This window comes from Stegodyphus dumicola, chromosome 1 (genome assembly GCF_044657685.1).
Source record: "Stegodyphus dumicola isolate Sdum_Otavi_A_Nest chromosome 1, ASM4465768v1".
Classification (NCBI taxonomy): Eukaryota; Metazoa; Arthropoda; class Arachnida; order Araneae; family Eresidae; genus Stegodyphus; species Stegodyphus dumicola.
In genome coordinates this window covers 161,282,186-161,304,890 of record NC_140768.1, presented here as the reverse complement: position 1 = coordinate 161,304,890, position 22,705 = coordinate 161,282,186, and the positions used below count along the sequence as shown (strand labels likewise).

General features: G+C 36.3%; 1 protein-coding gene across 2 annotated transcripts in view; it reads right to left on the bottom strand.

The window, feature by feature from the left end:
- LOC118205151 (solute carrier family 12 member 7-like) overlaps window positions 1-22,705 on the bottom strand; it is a 430,643-nt gene that overhangs the window by 159,623 nt on the left and 248,315 nt on the right. For both annotated transcript variants that reach the window (XM_085822721.1, XM_085822719.1), the window contains 3 exons: window positions 21,094-21,148; window positions 20,882-21,012; window positions 11,332-11,567 (listed from right to left, as the gene is read on the bottom strand). In XM_085822721.1, the coding sequence (XP_085678847.1) occupies window positions 11,332-11,567; window positions 20,882-21,012; window positions 21,094-21,148 (422 nt within the window). The remainder of the gene's footprint in view (window positions 1-11,331; window positions 11,568-20,881; window positions 21,013-21,093; window positions 21,149-22,705) is intronic.

The window sequence follows — 22,705 nt, the reverse complement described above, 5'->3', positions numbered from 1 at the left end:
TGAATTCTCTTATTTTCATATATGGAATGGGGAGTTTGCACTTAGATTTCTGTATAGTTTGCAAAAACACCAACTACACATTTCTGTGAACTCTACAAGGCTTTCCGATTAGTTCTGCATCGAAAGAAAGCAAACATAACAAAGCATACGAAGTAGAACGGAATTAAAAATGAGAAACTTGTTTTTAATAGACAGAAAGCTATTTCGAACAGTTAAGGAAAAGTTAACATAGGCAATTATAAAACCTTTTTAAATTTAATTTCTGTTGCTAATGCAAGGTTATGAAATAGATTTAATCCTAACTAATGTTTCGATAAAGCGAACTTAAATTTTCTCGGCTTAAGTAGCATTGCTTTTTAAGAAAGAAAAACAGAAAACTTTATATTTTTTAAAATAACAGAAAAAACAATTTTATTAACATCTGATGTATATTTTAGAATTAAAAGAACCTACTTTAAAGAGAAACATACATTTCCTTTCGAACAGAATACTCAAATATTAAATTTCGCATCATCTGCTTAACCCGCGGAAAGGTGCGTGAGGTGTATCATACCCCAACCCTACATAAAAGTGGAATATTCCTAACTTGTGAAACTGAAATTCTATGCTGCTTTCAGTAGCTGAGTTTCTAGTTGTGGTTGACTTTCATAACCGCTTTTTCTTTGCCTGTGTGTTTGGGAAAAAGATTTATCGGTATTTTGTTGGAACTGGGGTATGACACACACCACGCGCCTGTCCGTGTAAGTGTTTTTCTGACTGAATATTTAGTTCAGAAATTTATTTCAAGAGTGTTACAGTAAATAGTTCTACTCGCAAGTGATTTTAAAGTACTTGACATTAAATTCTTAAAAATTTCTAACTGCATTATGGTAAAAAGAATGAGTCCCTATGAACTGGAGATGCAACGCATGTGAGATTTATTAGAAATATTTGAAAGCGATGAAGATTGCATTTCGGAAACTGAAGATGAAACTAAGAATATTTTCTACAATGTTTTGGTTTCGAAAAAGATAAAACATTAATTCCTGATGTTCCTAAAAAAGGAAAAACTGTTCTTAGGCTTTCAACATTATATAACGATCATACTATAGATGATACTATTGGAGAAAATAAAATGTCAGGAATTATATGTTTTAATAATATGACTAAAGGAGCAGTGGATATGGGGGATGAAATGTCAGCCAATTATTCAATTGCCAGAATAACAAGGAGGTGGCCAATGGTAATTTTCTTTCCTGCACTGAATGTTGCTGTAATAAATGCTTGAATTATATTACATTCAACTGCTAATCCACCAACCAGAAACAGAAGTTTCTTTTTGAAGGACTTAGCATTACAATTAATGATAAAAAGTATTGAACAAAAATCAGAGATTAATACGTTTCCAAGAAATTGACGTACTGCATGAAAAACAAAAGCAGAAGTTTCGACGAAGAATTAAAACGAATACATGAAATTCGAAACAACTAAGTATAAAAGATGTGATAAATTCTTTGTCCTTGCGCCAAGGACAGAAGAACGTGAATGCAATGTTTAAAATGTGAAAACATTCTGTGCCAAGAATACATAAATGTATTTCGTTCAAAGTGTGAAGAAATAAAATAAGCATGGTGTATTAGAGATGCAATGAAACTTAGAGGCATGATGTTTATTTTTTATTCTTTTCATTTATCTTAATTTTAATTCTAAGATTATTTCGGAAATTAATTTTTTGAAACCCAATTATTATTCACGTATTTATAATACACGAGAACAAAAAAAAGTTTTAAAAATTAATAATACTATTTTTATCATATTTTAAATATTGGAGTATGTGATACCCCACGCGCCCACTCTAGTAACTTTTCTTGGTGTGACTTCCGTCGGGTTAATGTAGCTCTTTATGCAAAACTCAATAATTCCATTGTTCTGTTCCTATATCTCTATGATAATGCTCCAAGAAATCCCTATGGTTGATGCCATACAAGCCATACAAACAATCATTAATCATCGATATTCACATTCCTATGTTCTTACCGATAGTCTCTCCACATTGTATGCCATTTTAAATCCCCTGCATTCATCCCCCATTATTGTGGACATTCAAACTAGCTTGTCTCGACATAAAAATCTACCCATTTGTTTAGAATGGACGAAAGCTCATGTGGGGAACTACGGTAATGAAACTGTCGATAGGCTTGCTAAAGAAGCAGCACAGAATCACGAGATAACACAGACCTTGACGGTTTCACGCCCAGTATCTAATCTAAATCGTCACTTACTTCTCACAGCCATCTCCCTGTGGCAAAATGCATGGAGTTCGGAGGAAACTGGTTGCCGAGCATTTGCCCATGTCCCTAAAGTAGATTTAGAATGATTAATCATGCCACCACAGCTGATCTTCTACATTACGGACCATGGGCCTTTTTTCCTTATATTTCGATAGACATGGACTCTCTTCCTCAGCACTCTGTAGTTGTGGACAACTTGGCAATCCAGAACACTATCTAATCGATTGCCCACTTACTACTGAATTCCATATTCCTTTTCCACCAACGGATAGGACTGCCTTTAGTCGTTTTTTGATTAAGCAACGGCATCAAGTCAAAAAGATAGTCCGTTTAATTGACAAACTGATGAATCTGGGACTTGATCTTTGTGCCTTATAATATCGACATATGATTCAACTTCTTCAACTGCTTGTATATATTATAACCTATTGTAACCCATCTACTTTTATGCTTTGAAGTGTTTGTAACCATTGTAATCTATTGTAATCCATCTGTTATAAGTCGCTGTGTATAGCAGCAGTCAAATATTTGTATATTCCCTCTCAGCATCTTTTTCTAAGTGCAATCAGGTAATTTTGTCTATAGCAGCTGTCCCTGTACCTATGGTATATTTAATACTAGGTGCTGTTTAATATCTGTATATCTTGCATTTGCCTATTTACCGATGAATAATAATGTTATCTTTTGCATATGCACATTTATTATCAAGTGCTGTTAAATATCTGTATATATTGAATTTGCATATTTATCTGTTGCATATATATTGTCCTAATAGTCTCTTTGCTGTCCACAGCAGCTATAAATGTACTTATGGTATATTTATTACCAGGTGCTGTTAAATATTTGAATATATTGAATTCGCATATTTATCTGTTGCATATGTCCCGTCCTAATAATCTCTTTGCTGTCCATAGCAGCTATCAATGTACTTATGGTACATTTATTACCAGGTGCTGTTAAATATCTGAATATATTAAATCTGCATATTTACCTATGAATAATAATGTTATTGTCTTTATTTTTATCTTTTGCCCATGTATTATCATACATATAATTGTCTGTATTCCCTCATAATGCACTATGATAATATCTACATTGAATGTATGTATTTTTCACTGTATAATAGTATATAATATTTTGGCATATCTAGTTGTGCGTATTAATGATACATTGTTTGCTAGTTGCTATTAAACATCGGTATACCATATGCTTGCATATTTGGCTATACATCATACTGTTACTGTCTTCTTTTCATCAATTGCCCATGTAATATCATACATTTAATTCTCTGTGTAATAATAACACTGAATGCATTGGGGTCGCTAGAGATTTTCATTGTATAACATATCCAACCATTATCCATTGTTTTAAATATATCCATTGTATTTATACCAACATTGAATGTATTTTGTGTTTTTCACGGTATAATATATGTTCATAATTTGTGGCATACTTAAGTCTATATTTCATCCTTTGCAAATGTATAGTAACACATTTAACTGTTTGCATCAATTTATTTGCTGCATAAGGATCACAGGTGTCATGACAATTTTAAATGTATATTTGTGTTACCAACACTAAATGTATTTTATATTTTCATTGTATAGTATTGTATAGTATCTACTGTATCGTATCGTATTGTGGTATTGTTTAGTATCTTATATCAGTTGGCTTTATACAGGTTATATATGTTAATTTTTATTCATTATAATCGTTTAATTAGCTTTTGTATTGTATTGTATTATAGTATTGTATAGTATTGTATGGTATCTTATATTAGTTAACTTTTATGCAGGTAACTGCATCAAATTATTTGCTGCATTAGGATCACTGGTGTCATGACAATTTTAAATGTATTTTTGTGTCACCAATACTGAATGTATTTTGTATTTTCATCACTGGTGTCATGACAATTTTAAATGTATTTTTGTGTCACCAACACTGAATGTATTTTGTATTTTCATTGTATAGTATTGTATAGTATCTACTGTATCGTATTGTATTGTGGTATTGTATAGTGTTGTATAGTATCTTATATCAGTTGGCTTTTAGTACAGGTTAAATATGCTAATTTATTTATTTTTTTTTTGTATTGTATTGTATTGTAATATTGTATAGTATTGTATGGTATCCTATATTCGTTAACTTTTATGCAGGTTAAATATGTTATTTTTATTCCTCATAATCGTATAATTAGCCTTATTGCATGTTTTTCCCACAATACCATGTGATCAATTGTATTGTACCGCTATTGCATTCTATTACTAAGTGTGGTACGAGTCCTCTACCATAATTGGTAATAACCAATGTATCGACCTTTGTATATCTTAAATACATTTGCATGCTAAATATATTTTGTATAACATATTCCCTTTTCCTAACTATTGCTGTACTATAGGGATTGAATGCGTATCGAGATCAAATTATATTGTACGCTACCTACTTCTTCTGTATCACATCACTACCTGCGGTATTGTAACATGACTTTGTCATAGCGAATATCGAGTTTATTACACTGACTTTCAATATGTTGCTTTGGCAAATATATGTACTTGGCTAGGCAATGTATCTCGATTCAGTTGTTAGTGTTTTGAGTTAAGACGAATTCTGAATGCTTTACGCATTTCCCATGTATCAGTACTTCCAGTCACACACTGATGGCTATTGTATTCTTATATTTTTATTTCTTTTGGTATATCCTCTGTGTATTGCTGTAATCATTTACATTCATTATGTCACTATGTTCTCTGTTTTTATATTGTATTGTCATTAAGTCTAATTCTACTGTCTATATTTTACTCATTGTATATTATTGGGCTGCCCAACATCAGACTGTACTTTAGCTTATGTATATTCTATATTTGTGTGTATTACACCTTTGTAAACTTTTTGCTTATTGTCAAAACTCGCCCTTGTTTGGCCCTGTATGCTTTTGTTATATTATTTAATAAATTTGGGGCCTGGGCGGTTGTTGGGACTGTCTTTCGTGGGCATTTGGTCTGCTGGACTGCCCTCGAGTTGAATTTAGCTCTGGGTTTGGGCGCCCGGTGCGTGGCGTCTTGTGATTCCTCTTTAGGCTCTAGATATATGTGGACGTGGTGCTATACCGATTAACCTTTTGGTAAAGGGACAGTGTCCACGTCCTCCGTTGCTTATCGCTTATCGCTTATGGTTGATGCATACTCGAAAGAATGTTGTATGTTTTATCTATCCGTGTATACACATAACAGTTATTTACGAATACGGATGTATATTATTCATTTTTATGCGCCACTAGTTTAAAACATCTTCGTATTTCAATATTTTTGTAGTATAGTCAGATGAAAACAAAGCATTTGGCTTCGGAAGGAATTTGATTCTGTTTTAACACAAAATAAAAAATTGTGTTTTACTACCTACCTGAAAAAGGTAAAACACTTATTTAATGTAATAGAGAAACGTCAAAGAAATGAATTTGATGGAAAACAGAAAAAGGATCTGTGCATCGGACAGTTAAATTGCCCGGGATTGAATCGAAAACTAAAAGGGAGTATGGTAATTTATAAAATTTGGTGTCGTATATATAGCGCAGTAGAACGGGAGATATGAAACTGTTTATATATATATAGTCCAAAGGGATTTGAGTCCCGAAGGACTATTACTTTCGTTTTGGCATTTTGCGTTGGACTCCTATAAACGTCGGTTCACTTTTCAAACTGTTACCACAAAATGTTAGAGTCTTGTATTTGAAGATATTAAATAATGAGAAATCTGCATAAATGTACGTATATTTTTCGCATTGTGATAAAACAACGGTATCTAGAGCCATCCAATTTTGAATGACGTAATCCTACTGGGAATATGGGCTTCTGTAATCCCAAATTTGAATTTTGGAATTTGATTTATTATCGATTTCATATTTTGCAAAACTTTAAGGAATTTTACAAACATTAAGTATTATTTTACATTATTTTACATTTAAGTAACAAACTCAACGATTTAAAAGCGAGCAATAGCAACACTCTACAGGGGGGAGGGGACCTTTTTATCTCCAGCGCGTCGAACTGTGTATCGGAAATTCTCAAGATATGCTCATTTTAAAATTATTTTACGACATTGCTATTGAACTAAATTTTATGATTTAAGTGCAAAGAACATGATATTTAATAAATAAAGGCACAATATGTTAAAAAACGCCTCTTTGGACGTAATTTAAAATCTAAAACCTTTCAGCTTTTTTTTTTCGCAGCGTACTGTAATATCTTGTTATTTAACAAATAACTATATTAATTATTGAAGTGGCAACGCCATATTTGTTTGATGTAACTGTTGCTCAGCAACAGAAGAAATTGTTTAAAAATTAGTATTCTGAAGTTTGACCAGCTAGCAGATGTATGAAAATTTTGCCATTTAAGAATTGTATAGAAATTATCTCTCTCCGTAAACTAAAAATAAAATTTGTATTCTACTAAGAAGATTATTTGTTTCGTCAATTACTGTAAAATACATTACAGTACTTTTGTTGGGTATGCCTTTTTGGCCTTCTTTCCAGTCAGATGTAAACTTTGACGTATTTGTCCTTTCATATTAATTATGCCACTTATTCTTACGTGTAGAAATATTAAAACCATGCTTTTCACATCTTTTTTTAATAACCGAATAAGAGTATTTTAGTTCGGGCAGCGCAAAAATATAGCATTCGATCTATTGTTTACTTTTCCGCGGCATTAAGAATGTTTTTAATGCTGCAGACGATAACTAAACCTTACTCCAATCTGATGCCAGTCACGTTTGTATTTTAAAATTAATATTTAAATTCAATTTTTAAAAATCAAAATTGTTAGAAAAATGTGTTAACACCCTCTGTATAGATTTTAGTGCGGACTCTTTTTAGTTTTGCTGATCTATTTCTTTGCTTGTTTTGTCCACAATTGTCTTTTAAATCTGCGACTAGAAATCAATATCTCAGTTAATATACTATATGTTACCGCCAAAGTATGAAACCGGCATTTCATATAAAGCCTAAGCATTGTATATAATGCCTAAAACTAGCCGGCAATGTATGATACGATTCGTATTTCATACATTTCCTATAGAATACCAAATGACAAACCGGCAAAGTATTAAATACATTTCCGATTCATTTCGAAGAACCAAAATTGCTTACCAGAAGTTAATAAATGATGTAAAAAATCCAAAATGACTACTAAGAAGGAATCACGGGACTACTGGCCGCCGAATCGCTAGGTTGTGGTGTTTGTGGAAAACCAAACGTACATTCACTTTGTAAGGATCTTAAGTTTTACTAACGTTTATTTTATTTTAAATCTTTACTATCACTTCTTATTTTCTACTTCCGGCCAGAATTATAAGCGTTAAAGTATTTATGCAAAGTTTGTCTGGCGAACGCCAAGTATTTAAGTTGTGGCTTTTTGCCAAGCGAAAGAGAGGAAGCAGTGAGTCGAAGCAGGCCGCTTACCTTAGAAGTTTACTCAGTTGCTGGTTGCCTTCCAGGCCAGAGGTTTTAATCCTCTTGATAATTTTTAAACGTATTGTAGTGTTCTCAGTTATCTGTACTACATATGGCTTCCTGTTAATATAAGGCCAATCTTCCACGTTATTATTTCAAAGTTAAGTTAGTGTTTAGTTATATTTTTATATTCTTACGTTTAGACCACAAGTGGTGGGTCATTGTATTCCGAAGTACGGAAATTATTGTAAATAGAGAAAAATAAAGGGTTTTGTATACCCTTCTTGTGTATCCTGTCTACTTCCCACAGTTTTGAACATAGCTTTAGTAAGCTCTCTGTTCCGAGTCAGGTCCTTGCATGTTCCCGAAGAAGGTTAGACGGAACATTGAACCTGATAACTTATCCTGTTAATGAAAGCGTCAGTACTATGCAGTATTGCGTCACGGACGCCGAGTTATTTTTCGCATTTCATGAAAACTTATTTGAGTACTGCACAGGAACGACGTGAAAGAATGTCGAAAGAACTTTCAACCAATTGCAAAAGCGTTACACGTAACGATATTGAACTATAACCACCACCTTTGTGAGCCCTGCCAGAAAAAAAACAAAAAGGTATTAAAAAGGGCACTGATGGGAAACTTATGATTGTTTCTGAATTTAACTTCCGTTGTCAGGTAGATCTTACCGATTCCCAGTCTCGGCCAGATAGAAAATATAAATTTATTACACTGCATCAACCTCACTATCTGTTTTTTTTTTACATATTTCGAAGAACAGTTTTTTTAATGGCATTCTTTCCTTAATTTTTCAAAATAACATTTGTACCAGCGTGTTTCAAAACGAATATACGTATTTCGAATGCATATATTTATTAAACTGTATGGCACGAATATGAAACTTTACACACTTATGTGCGAACCTCTTAAGTTCAGATTACAGATGTTCAGTATGTTCTCCATTAGAGATATGAACAATATCACATCGAAACTCAAATTCCTCCCATACTCGGACAAGTATGTCCATCGTCACTGATGTTATGGCAGTATAAATTCGGTTCTTCACCTATTCCAGGTTCTGTGGTAGTGGTGGTACATAAACGTTGTCTTAATGAAATACCACAGGAAGAAGTCACAGGGTGTCAAATCCGGTGACCGTGGAGGCCAGCTGAGACATGCTAAGTCACCAGCTGCTTGACGACCAATCTAACGGTTCGGTAGAATTTTATTCAGATAATCACGCACTTGGAGATACCAGTGAGGGGTGCCCGTCTTGTTGAAAAATGAAGTTGTCTTCGTGCAGCCTCGGAAAGAACCAGTTTTGTAACATAGCGAGCTGACCGTTAACCGTGTTTCTATCAAAGAAGAATGGGCCGTAAACAGATGATCGGGATACCGCACAAAACACATTGACTTTGGGCGAATCTCGTACGTGTTGAATGACTGCATGTGGGTTCTGTAGGCCCAAAATTGAACATTGAGCCGACGTCTCAAAAGAAGCCAAAGTGTTGTTGTAGGAAGTTGTAACTCCCGACAGGCACGACGAGTTGATTTTGAAGGACTACGTTGGAAAACAGTTTGAATTCGTGCAGCAGTTTCGTCGGGAACACGAGGGCGGCCAGAACTCTTTCCTTTACATACACATCCTGTATTTACAAATTGTCCATACCATCTGCGAATGTTCCACCTATTCGGAGGATCACTTTGGTAACTCCACTTGAAACGTCTTTGCATTGTAATCACGGAATTGCACTTCGCAAACTCGAGAACACAAAATGATTTCTGCTCCGAAGTAGACATTTTAAACGCGTGACGGTTACCACGCAAAACAGAAGACAACTGACATCTAGCGGCTATTAATATAAACTAGACTATGTATTCGTTTCGCCAATAGCAGAGCCGAGACGCAGTGATCGATAGTTTGGACAAAATAACACTTTGTAATACGTATATTCTTTTTGAAACACGGTGTATTTTAGAGGAATGAACAACTTATAAAAAATAGCCTTATCGTATCGTAACCTTTTTTTTTTTTTTTTTTTTTTTGATACTTTGCCTAAAGAGCATTTGTCATTTGTCCTATAGCAGTGATGGCGAACCTATGGCACGCGTGCCACAGTCGGCACGCAGAGCCTCATCAGCCGGCACGCAATTAAAATATTACTTCCTTAAACAATAATCACAATAAAATGATACTATGTAATTTAAATAAGTATTTTAGTCTGTTCTTGAAGTTTTCACTTATTTATTTATTGCATAATGCCACTATAGGATCTAAGCCTAGATATAAGATTTTCATACATCGCCATAGAAATGATATACATATTAATTGACCCAATTTATTACATTTCAATTGTTTGGGCCAATCAAATTACTTGTTACACGGCGAAAAACACGCCAAAGTTGAAGCAGCTAATGTTTGCTAAATGAATTCAAATTTATTGCAGACTGTCGGTGAGTGTTAATACTTTCATTGCTAAACAGATTTTCCATACACCAGGTCTTGAACCTTCACAAATGACTCCAGCAAAAAAGGCAAAATTAAACATTGATAGTGGAAGATAATTTCCAGAGACCCGGACAGAATCATTTGGAGTTATTGAACACAATAAAAAAGCATTATGCATGCTGTGCCCGGAAAGTGTTGTGTATCGCACGTCTAGTATCAGACGGCACTTTAACAACACCAACCACAAGATTGTTGCCGAATTTGATGAAGCTGAACGGAAGGTGTTTATTGAAAGGAAATTGAGGAACTATAATTACCAGAAAGTTGAAGGACACACTGATTAAATAGAGCTTCAAAATGAGTGCTGAAACGAGCATTGTTGTCAATGAATCGGCCGATGAGATGCGGAGAAACAAAGAATACAGACTTTCAGTTGTCCTAGATTATCGGGGAGCCCGATCTGGGCAAACCTAGGGTTCGCCGTTTAATTTTAAGCAAGATTTCAAGGTAAAAATTTAAGACTAATATAGAATAAAAAGATTAGCATACGGCCAAAAAAATAACATATAAATTTCTTTTCAAACAATTCCTTTTATACCCTAAAAAAAGTCTGAAACATTTCTTTGAAAAATGAAGGTCTTAAAAAACTAAACATGGCTAAACTATAAGGACTGGTTTGTGTTGAGCTGCGATCTACTATAAATAAAGAAGGTTCAGAGTAACCTATAAATTTTTTTTCATTCAATTTTTCTTTGCGCACAGAAGGAAATTTTTAGGTGTGTCCAGACCGGACACACTCTGCCGCAAAGGGTTAAAATGAACCACCTAACAACGATCAGCTTTCAAATTTCACTGTGCCTGGCAAAACAGGATAAACCGCTCTCCAACGGGGATGTAATCAAAGAGGTTTGGGGCCCCCGGCCCCACCAAGAAAAGGGTTTTGGCACGCGGCTTCAAAAAGGTTCGCCACCACTCTTATATACAATGCCTAGGCATTATATACAATGCCTAGGGAAAGTATGTAATAATTCTCTTATTCCATACTTTGCCTAAAATCGTCCGCCATTACATACAATGCCTAGGCATTCTATAGGATGCCGGCGTTTCATACTTTGTCGATAACATATACAAAGCATGGTAGTTAAAATATTGTGATAAGTACTTACTCTACATCGTCTTTTCCGTTGAAATTCGTAAAAACTCCGATGTACACGCAGATGATTGAGATGATGACACAGAGAAGAGCGATGGGTGCAAGCTTGCTGACAAATGCCACACCGATGTACACCATGATGCCCACCAGTACGAGCAATATCGTGCCGTACGTCCGGAAATTGTGATACATGATTTCGCTATCATCTCGAAAATCCCCATATAATGACATTTGGGGAGCTATATAGTTCTAAATATGAAAATGGAAAATAATTAAAATCACAAAGGTTACTGAAAATGCAGCAAACATTGATAATGCATGTTATCAATGTTGGAAAATTTAAATTTGTCATTATTTTAAAATGGTTTAGCAGGATTTATGCTTTTTTTTTAAGGTGAAGAATCTAAAATGATTTAATTTTTTTTTTAATTTTCCATTCCTGAACGAATTTATTTCAGATTGTGCGGTGCAAGCCTTATAAGGTATTTTTCCCCGCCTTTCATAATGCCTTCGTGGTGTAACGATTGTAGAGACATTAGGTACTAGACATTAGGAGAAGCAGGAAAGATGAAAAATTAACAACGTCTTCTCCGAGAATCGAACTGCGGACCTCTGGAATACAGGCCCAGCGTGCAGACCACTACACCACGAAGGCACGCTAGAAAAGCGGGAGAAATACCTTATGCAGTTAGCACACTCGGCGCATATTCGGGAGCTCTAGGTTCGAGTCCCGGTGAAGGCATTGCACATTTTTCCCATCTCCTGCTTCAAAAAAACGTAATGACCCTACAGTGGCGCCCGAACTAAAAGATGGTGGATGATGATTCTTGACCGGCAGGATTTGGCGAGTGGGTCCTCTAATCCCCAGTCGCCCTTTAAAAGGGGGATATTTTCTCCCTCCTTTCAGCATGTCTTCGTGGTGTAACGGTTAGTACAGCCGGCGCGCATTCCAGAGGCCCAAGTTTGAGTCCCGGCGAAGGCATTCAACATTTTTCACATCTTCTTCAAAATAACTTCATGACTCTATAACCTAAACTATTGAAATGTTGTTACTTATGCTCACTTGTCTAACGCAGTCAGCCCAAGTCTACGAAATTCCTCGTGGCAACGAGCGCTAGATTACACCTGTCTTTGGCAACAGCCTGGAGCACCTAACAGGTGACGTTGCGATTTGGTTCAGATCCGCCCCCCTAATTTTGATGGAGAGTACCCCGGGGGGGGAACTGGTCCCAGGATCTTCGACCTCTCTTCCCTTCCACTAAACCACACGAGAGGACTTTCGGCTTGCCGCATATGCCTCCTACCTAGTCAGCGACGCTGACTACTATATCGGTTGAGCGACAAACTATTGAAATGTATAATGAGTAGCAAGTGAAAGAATTTTTGTAGAAAATATTATATTTGTTGCTCATTCTGAGTTCGTAAACACGTCCTTAAATAAACGGACAGATGGACATGGAAAACTTGGATTTTTGTTTTCGCTTTTTGAATATGATTTTTACAGAGAAGATGAATAGATATAAATAGTATTTCAAAGAACACTCAAATATACGCCGAAATTTTCTTTAACCTGCAAGATCAGCAAAGTCTAAAGCAGTGATCTATGAGCAGAAGATCAACAACACCCACAAATAAACTGCACTTAACTACTTATAAACTAATTCAATTACTAATGACTCACAGACATTCTTAATCTTTTATACACGTCATTTATCGTAATACATGCTACATTTCGATTGGTGTAACAGAATGTTCGCCATAACGATTGACCATTATGTTGAGCTTTAATAATGATTGGCCGATTGGCCATCTATTTAGAAATAACGTAGAAATGGTGAGATTATAGGGTCTATTCACATTGATGTGGCCATCTTCTAAGTTTGACGTCAGCGCTAAATAACCAATGGTATAAGGAATGTGACAACAGCGGATTTTGTGCATGGACCTTATATGAAATAACCCAACATACTATAATCATTGGGGGAAGTTTTATGCAGGGCTGTGGAGTCGGAGTCGGGCAGATTTTGGGGTAAGAGGAGTCGGAGCCGGAGTCGCTGAAAAGAGGTCGACTCCGACTCCAGTTTTTGTTGTACAGTTGGAATTTGAAATGAAATTTAAATAAATTGAAAAAAAAATTAATGAAAAGTTGAGTTATTATTTTTATTTACGGACCGTATACATTAATAAATAGTTTTTTCTATTTTATTGACATTAATAAATAAATATAAGGATGGATGAGATATTTGCCATTCGTGATTAAAGTGATTCATTTACGAGGGTAAGTTGAAAAATAAGTTTCCCCTGTCGACTATGGTCAGAGTTGTGTTTGAAAGTCAAAAAATATAATGAGACATTAAAGATATGACATACCTTTATTTTATTATTTTCGTACGAATACGTTGAGACATTTGTCATATCGCTTGATAAGCTTAAAAAAGTCCTCCAAGAAAAATTCACGCTTTGCATATGGAAGAAGCGTTGAACGACTATGGGCGAAAGGCGACACAGCAGGAAAACGCGCAAGTCACCGATACACCATTGGGTAGAGGTTGCTGCAAATCAAGCAGATGGCGCTGTTGCAGTGCCTGCGCAAAGCGGAGATCAGCCTCTCATTTGAGCCCCGGTAGGTATGGAGAGAAGGTGCGTTTTGAATTCGTGGTCAAAGGAGGAAGTGAGAGCAGTTATCCGCTATGAATGGGCACGTGGAGTATCAGGAAAAGAAATTCATAATCGCCTCGTGGAAGTCTATGTTCCAGGTGTGATGTCGAAGCAAATGGTGCGGAGATGTTGTCGCACATTCAGTGATGGACTTCAGCAAGTGGAGGACATACCGAGAGCTGGACGGACGCGCACGGCCACTACAGATGCAAATGTCAGGAAGGTGGATGACATGATTAGAGCGAACCGGCGTATCACCATCGATGAAGTAGGGGAAGAACTTGGAATCTCACATGAGCGAGCTCAAAACATCATCCACGACATTCTTCGATACAGAAAAGTGTCAGCACGATGGGTGCCCCGACAATTGACCTCGACACACAAGGAACAACGCATGGGGGTCAGCCTGGAACATCTCGTGCATTACCATAAAGATGGCAATGACTTTCTGTTTCGGATTGTGACGGGGGAATCACGCCAGAATCGTGGGCCAGAATTTCACGCCAGAATCGAAGGCCGCATCTATGGAGTGGAAACATCCGTCATCATCTGTCCGAAAGAAGTTCAAGACAACTCCCTCTGCAGGTAAAGTGCTCCTCACAGTTTTCTGGGATGCCCAAGGAGTTTTGTTGCTGGACTTTTTGGAGGTTGGAACCATCAATGCTCCGCGTTACTGTGACACCCCGTCGAAATTGAAAGAGGCGATTCGGAAAAAGCGGCCTGGCCTTCTCACATCTGGCGTTCTGCTGTTGGATGACAATGCCAGACCACATTCGGCGACGGGAACGCAAAACCATATTGCAACTCTTGGTTGGGAGCGCCTACACCATCCGCCATACAGTCCTGATCTAGCACCAAACGACTTCCATCTGTTTCCAGCTTTGAAGAAAAATCTCGGGGGAAGGCGCTTTGGAAGCAATACTGAAGTGAAACAAGCCGTTCAACGCTTCTTCCATATGCAAAGCCCTGATTTTTTCCTGGTGGGCTTTTTGAAGCTCATCAAGCGATATGACAAATGTCTCAATGTACTTGGTACCTATGTGGAAAAATAAAGGTATGTCATATCTTTAATGTCTCATTCTATTTTTTGACTTTTATACACAACTCTGACCACAGTCGACAGGGGAAACTTATTTTTCAACTTACCCTTGTAGTTACAAATCTCATTGGTAAATTTACGTAAGCAGCAATAGCAGCAAGAACTCACAAAACAGATGCCATTCTTAGAGAAGCAAGCAGGAAAAGGAAACATTATTGATCAAGCAACGCATTAAGGAAGTACGTATTTGATGATAAAGAATTTTTAGAATTAAGAACTTTTTTAGAAGGAGTAGATAACCCTAATGTTTTATTAACAGAAAGACTGTGGAATGATCTTTCAGAATTGGTAACTCTTGTTTCTACACCCTATATGGCCACAAAAAAACGGCAAGCTGAAGAATTGACAGGAGGCGAAAATAGAAGAATGTGATGTTTGTTCTATTTTAAATTGGGGGGGGGCTTATTGCAGAAGGAATCATTCCTTCAGTGAAGAAAAAAGGAACTAGTTTGCTAGATAATGAGATCTTGCTGGGTTCAATATATGTAGGTCCAAAACACCGAACAAATTAAAAAGGCAAAGAAAGTCATCTATGAACGTTCATTAAGAATGAAATTATTCTCAGAACAATTGCAGAATTCGAATCAGGACAGTCAAACTGCAGATATTGCAATTGAGTCTCTATCATTCTCTTCTAGGGCCCACCAGCGGCCGAGCGGTAAAGTCGCCGAACACTGGTAGTTCGGTCCGAGGTTCGAATCCCGCGAACGGGCTGGCTGCATGGGCGTTTTCGTGCTTTTCTCCATGTGTAACGTGTATACGAGCCAATTTCCCTTACAAAGTCCTCCACGAAGGCATCCCTCCCCTTAGGCAGATAGCCCTGGCGTGCTTTGCCGTACTTAAGTAAACCAAACTAAACCAAACCATTCTCTTCTAGTGATGAATTAGGTTTTATTCTGGTGTAGCAGAATGAATGTTCGCTATAACGATCAGTATCAGCAGATTTTGTGCACGGATCTTATGAGAAATAGATTAACCCAATAGACTATTTATGATTTGGGGAAATTTTATGTCAACTGGTGTAACAGAATGTTCGCTATAACGTTTGGCCATTATGGTGAGCTTCAACTACATCGCAGGGTCGAGTCACATTGGTATGGCTATCTTCTACGTTTGACGTCAGCGCTAAATAACCAATGCTATTGTGACAGCAGCAGATTTGGTGCCTGGACCTTATAAAAAATAGACTAACCCAAAATGAGAGATCGAGGGGAGTGGCGCCCTCTCGGATGGCCTCTGGAGGTTGGGGTGCTAACTATGTATGGCTTGCTTAGATAATGCTCGTCATGTCCGTGACCCCCTTTCTGTGGTGCACTGCACTGTACAAAACGACAGTTCAAAGAACCTTGCTGCACATGGAATCCCGTAGCAGTAGGATAACAATAGCACCGATGCTAACGACTTCGCATCAGCAAAAGAGACTAGAACTTGAACAGCAGTATCAACAATGGACGTCCATATTGGCAAAAAGTTGTCTTTCCCAATGAATCATGTTTTGTTTTATCAGATGAATGACACTGACGCATGCGGCGAGAAATACCAGAGATCAACGATTTGTGCACCAGTAGGGGAGCTGTAGGGGAATATTTTTGTAGCATTTCTGTGTCCATTCATCTTTGTCAATGACACATTATGTATGACACACTATGACACATTACGTATGTATTAATCCTTGCAAGCCCGTACACTCATTTATAAAGACTTTTCTCCTGGGAATAATAGCATATTCCAATATGGAAATGAGACATGCCATACAGCGATGAATGTGTATGAGTGATTGGAAAAATCACTCATATACATTCATACAACAGGAAGACATTTTTTGTACTTCTTTGCCCTCCAAAGTTCACAAACTTACTCAAACGGGAATCTAAGTGAAAACTCGATCGGGCTGCTTGCTCCAAGTATTCAGCACTGTCAACTATCTTGAAGTCAGCACGGTTTCACCATTTCTATAATAATTTTCTAGTACCTTATTTAGTCCCTCTCATCCCCTACACCGCTGTTCGGGCTGCACATGGTGATTATTCTGGATAACAATATGTGGGCATATTATGGTGATTTGACTGTGTAATTTATGCAACTGTACTATACTGATATATATAGTACACTATTATTATCTATATACACTGATATATGTAGATAGTAATAGTGTTCTGTCGCGACGTTTCTTGTAATTCTTCTCGTATACAGTAAAAGAAGTACTTACACAGACAAACTGTATCTACGGAGCAAACTTAAAGAAGGATGGGCTATTATTATTTATCGAATGGCGGGCACTTGACGTTTTTCAGCATTGGCCACTCCTAAGGCCAGAAGTGGTGGCCATATTATTGTGGAGGCACCTAATAGGTGACCACCTTTACCTCCTATGAGGGGACAGAACACAAGATCTTTGGATCCCTTAGGGCTTGCCATACAGGGTTTGATTTATCCAAGGTCCTGAGACATCGTCTGAGGCAGCGTGGACCCCACAGTCCCTGCCCGGCTTTATAGAAAGTAATCACAAAGATAAAATGCTTTTGACAAATAGTAAATACAAAAAAGAATGCTTAATACACCTCTGTATCCGGGCAACACTTCATCGGCTTCGATTGGAACGTTTGGTGGTCTGTCCGCTGTGACAGTCTCCGTCACTGGGACTATAAGGGCCAAACCCCCAAAGACTTAGACCAAATATACGATGTCTCTAGTCCTGTGAAGAATGATTATTTACTCTGAGGGCCGAAGCTGTTTAGACACAAGTCTAGCCAGTTGTCTCCTCCCATAAATGATCGGTTCCGGAAGTTCCACCCAGTCGATCTCCAGGGATGTTTATCCAGCATCGTTACCACATGCCAGCCGAAGCCGACATGGTTACCAGCTGGGGTCAGAGGAGGCCGATGCTCAATTGGGAGGCGAGGCAAGCCTCCAATCCCTCGGCAGCTGCACCTTCAGATCAAACACCGAGTCACCTACCGCCAGCGAGACCAGTTAGATCCCTGCCTTCTGTGGGCTACAGACCCCGGCTCTTCGGTATTGCAGTCGGCTTCCCTAACCCCTATACAGTCTGGGCGGCAGCTATTTTTATTGTTTATGCTGATCTAGGCAGGACACAGGAGACCATCAATACAGCAGCTACACCATCATTAGCAGAGCGAACATATGCGCAAAATGATTTACAGGCCGAGAAACGCAATTTGTGGATATCCAATTCATTATATAGGAATGGATGGACCGATTTTGATGCGAATTGTTGCATTACACTCCAAATACGTGCCCTAACCTGTTGCTGTACAAAAAAAAAAAAAAAAAAAAATTCGATTGGAACAGGGATAAACCAGAGAACCGGTTTCTGGGGCAAAATTTCGATCCTGATTATCTCGGTTCCTATGGATTCGACTGAAACACGGTTTGAAAATTAAAGTGCCAGGGGGGTAGCCCTTATTTTTCATATAAAAAATTTCGTTTCGCCATGGGGGTCACGGGGGTTTTGCCCCCCCCCATATTAACGTTTTTCGCGTATTTCTCCGGAACAGCTCGATAGAAAATCGTAATTTTTTTCTGTAGCAGCAGACTCATACGACCTTCATCTCCTGCAAGAACGGTGGCTCTATCTACAATAGGCGATGTTTAGGGATTTTTTAAATTTTGTGAAAATTTTCAAAAATCGATAAAAAATAGAAATTTGATAGTTATTAAAAAAACCGAAATATCCAAAATGTTTGTCTAGAGACGCTGTTTGATTAAAAAAATATCTCTAGACCAATTAGGACCCGAGTTCCATATAACGGTATAACCCGTACAAACGTGGGGCGCATTCATGGGTCATTAGGAAATTGCGCCCTAATTAAGGTACACACATAATACCTATATGTGTATATATATGTGTATCATAATACCTATATGTGTGTAGCTTTTATGCGGTATTGATGTATACTATCTACCACCCGCTATCACCGGCATTTCTTAGATATAGAATTTCATAAAGTTAGAAAAGGTATGCAAATGTACATAAAAAACAGATATCATACAGATAATGTGGTGTGTACAATGATGACAATTTTTACAATAATGCTCGTTACATAGTATAGAGTGAATTATTACATTTGTTGAGTATGTAAATTTACAAATTTGAACATAAAATTTTGAAGAATATCAGAATTACGCAATAAATACAGACATTAAAAATTTTTTGAAGAATTTAGACTTAATTAGTTTAGAATATACGACAATAAAAATGCGTAACTTAATTATATATGAAAATACAGAACTAAAGCATTATTGACTACCAATAGGAAATAAGATACATAATTAAATTAACATACCACAATCTGAAAGATGAATTATTGTTTTGCTATAGGGGAATAGACAAAATAATACTTAAATGTATTCAATAGAGATTAATAAAAATGATCAGTGATATTAATATATTAATATAAGATAGGAGAGAGATAACGTTATTGTTTTCCAGAAAATAAATGTTATATAGTTGATATTATTAATAGAAGAATAGAGAGATAATGTTATAGTCTTAATTTTAGGTGGGATAAAGCAACCGGATTAATTTCTTGAATCATCATCACAGATGAAACGAATGCACCATCTCTGGAAAAGATCTTGAGCAATTGTGATAGCGCAGCACAAATCTATTAACAAAAACACCGACAGATAAATTTTTTAAGTCACCTCTGTTTCAAAGATACTATCCAGTTACAATCTTCCATGTTTTGACAGTGATTCAAGCTTAATTATGATCGGGATTGCAAATATAACTCCGAGAATCTATATATATATAAAGAAGAATGTCTGTGTGTTCGTTTGTTCGTGATTAAATCAGTCACTACTACAGCTTCTTCACCGAACTTTCTACAATTCTTTTCTGGGTCTTGGGAAAGGTTGACGTTCACTTTTTTTCCAAAATAAAAGTAGCTAAAATCAGAGATATTAATTAAAAACTATGAAAAGTCAAATTTTCATCATCATTTTTCCGAGTGACGACAATCTCGCACAATGAAGATAACAATCTGCTTTATTTCGAGAAATGTTGCCACTGCTCGCTTTCAAATCGTTGAGTTGGTTAATAAAAAATTTCTAAGTTTTACAACGGAATAAAAATAGCATTGTCAAACATAAATACATTATTTCCGATTCCAAAAATTCGTAGGAAATCATTCCGATTGTTTCCATCTTCGTACGACTTTAATCAAGCGAGATATTAATTAAAAACTCAGAAAACACTCATTTTTCTGAGTGGCAACAGTCTCGTACATTGGAGATGAAAATGCTTTACTCCGAAAAGTGTTGCTACTGCTCGCTTTCAAATCGTAGTCTGTTACTCAAAGTTTAATGAAATTTATGCATATAAAGAAGAATGTTTGTTTGTCGCATTACTGATTTCTAATCAATTATAATCCATTTTCTGCCACATTTAACCGACTAAAGTTGGATATAGGTAAAATACTGGACGGAACTTGAGCCTTTACGACCATTTGATTAGTAAAAAACGAAAATCATTCAAAACTGCGTGCCGTTATTGCTGATATAATGGGAGAGAATTAGTTTATATTTTCTATCAAAATTTTTTATGTGGGTTCCCTATTGCATCAGACTGAAAAATTTCTGAGTATGAATCATATTTTTTGCATCGTTATTAGAGGAGGAATACAGTAGTATCGTTCTTTCCGAGATAGATTACTCTCAATCTAACTTAACTGGCATCAGGTACTTCCGATATTATTATTGTATAGAGTAAAAGTTAATTACAAGTAGATAAAGCTTTACTCCTAATGATAACAGAAAGTTACAGTAATCAGGATATACTTACGAGAAATATTTCAACGGCTCCAACTAGATACATGGCACCCGCTAACGTCGTAGCCAGATAAAACAATATTCCCACAGCGCCCCCAAATTCTGGGCCTAGGGAACGAGATATCATAAAATACGATCCACCCGCTGAAAAAGAAAAGAATTAATCAGCATTCTTTCAGTTAACTAACTCATTATGTACTACACTATGTACTATACAACACTTACCCGGTACTATGCCATTCGTTGCAATAGCGCTCAAAGAAATAACAGTGGTAAATGTCTGCAAAATGAGAAGAATATAAGTAAAAAATAAACTCCATCTAGCATGGAAAAGTATGGTCTATAAATGTATTAAATACATTAATAAATGTGAATATTTGAAGTTTTAGTCGTATGATATTTTTATGATTTTGTAAGATTTTGTAGGTAAAAGTTTACGATTGGGTGCCCCTTGTTTATTTTGGCGATAATTTTTGACGCCAAACATCACAATTTCAAGATGGCCGCTACACAAAACCAAAATAAGAAGTATCATCAACTTAAAAAATATTAACTGCTACAAACAGATTTTGAGCTAGCTATATTTCAGCTCAACATCGCCAGTTTTGAGATCATTCGTGCCGATATTTCACATGTTATAAGAATGTTAATATTTTTAAGTATAATAACACGCAGCTCATAGTTGAATATATTAAAACAGGTTTTTACTAAAGTAATTTACAAGATGACAGAAAAGTAAGATTAAAATTCATATAACATTAATGATGTAGTTTAGATCGTTATTCCGACAGTCAGGAAAAAAATCTGAAAGATTTTCAGATTTTAAATTACGTCCACAGGGGCATTTTTCTTAATGTTTTGTGTGTTACCTTTATTTATTAAATATTATGTTCTACGTACTTAAACCATAAAACTCAGTTCAAGAGCAATATCATAAAATAATTTTAAAATGAGCAAATCTTTAGAATTTTCGATACACAGTCTTGCGCGCTGGAGATAAAAAAAAATTTTTTTTCGTGTAGTTTTACTATTGCTTGCTTTGAAATCGTTGAGTTTGTTAATCAAAAATTAGTTAAAATTTTACAAAATTTCAAATAGATAATAAAACAAATTCAAAACTCGGGCTTCCGAGTGCCCATGTTTGGTTAGAGGGCTATGTTATTGAGAATTTAATGGCTCTAGGAACCGTTGTTTTTTCGCAATGCCAAAAACATTCATGCAGATTCTTCATTGCTTAGTTTCTGTAATATATAATACATTATATATTTCAATGAGTACGGTAAGTGAATAACTATAATTGATCATCTATCTGGCTCTCACATGCCTTCCAGCACTTTCGACAGGTAATAGAGATTTCTGGGCGGCCGGCGGAAAACTATATAAGACCAAAGAGAACATCAATTTCTGAGTTGTTAGTTCAGAGATGAATTCTGATTGAGATATTCACGAGAGCTTCATCTTTTAGATGCCTTTGCATTACGTTGTGTTTAACGCTTTTAGTAAGTTAGTGTAACTTAGTAAGTGTAACTGCTGATTGTGATCCGTGATACTGTGATGAGCTGTATGACGCATTTTTTGTGAAAAGTTCCAGAACTGTGAAATGATTCGTTTACTAAAATAAAGTTTACTAAGCTATCATCGGTTCTATGTGCATTCAATCTATTACGATTACGAACGCACGCGACAGTATTAAAACACCAACTGCATAGCTGTCTTTCTGAGAAAATTCTAGCTTAAATTCATATATTACATTGTTTCTTTCAAAATTTTAAGTGAAATTTAAAATTGCCATTTTCATTTTGGCATTTCATATTTGTCCTAAAAAGGGCAGCTTCCT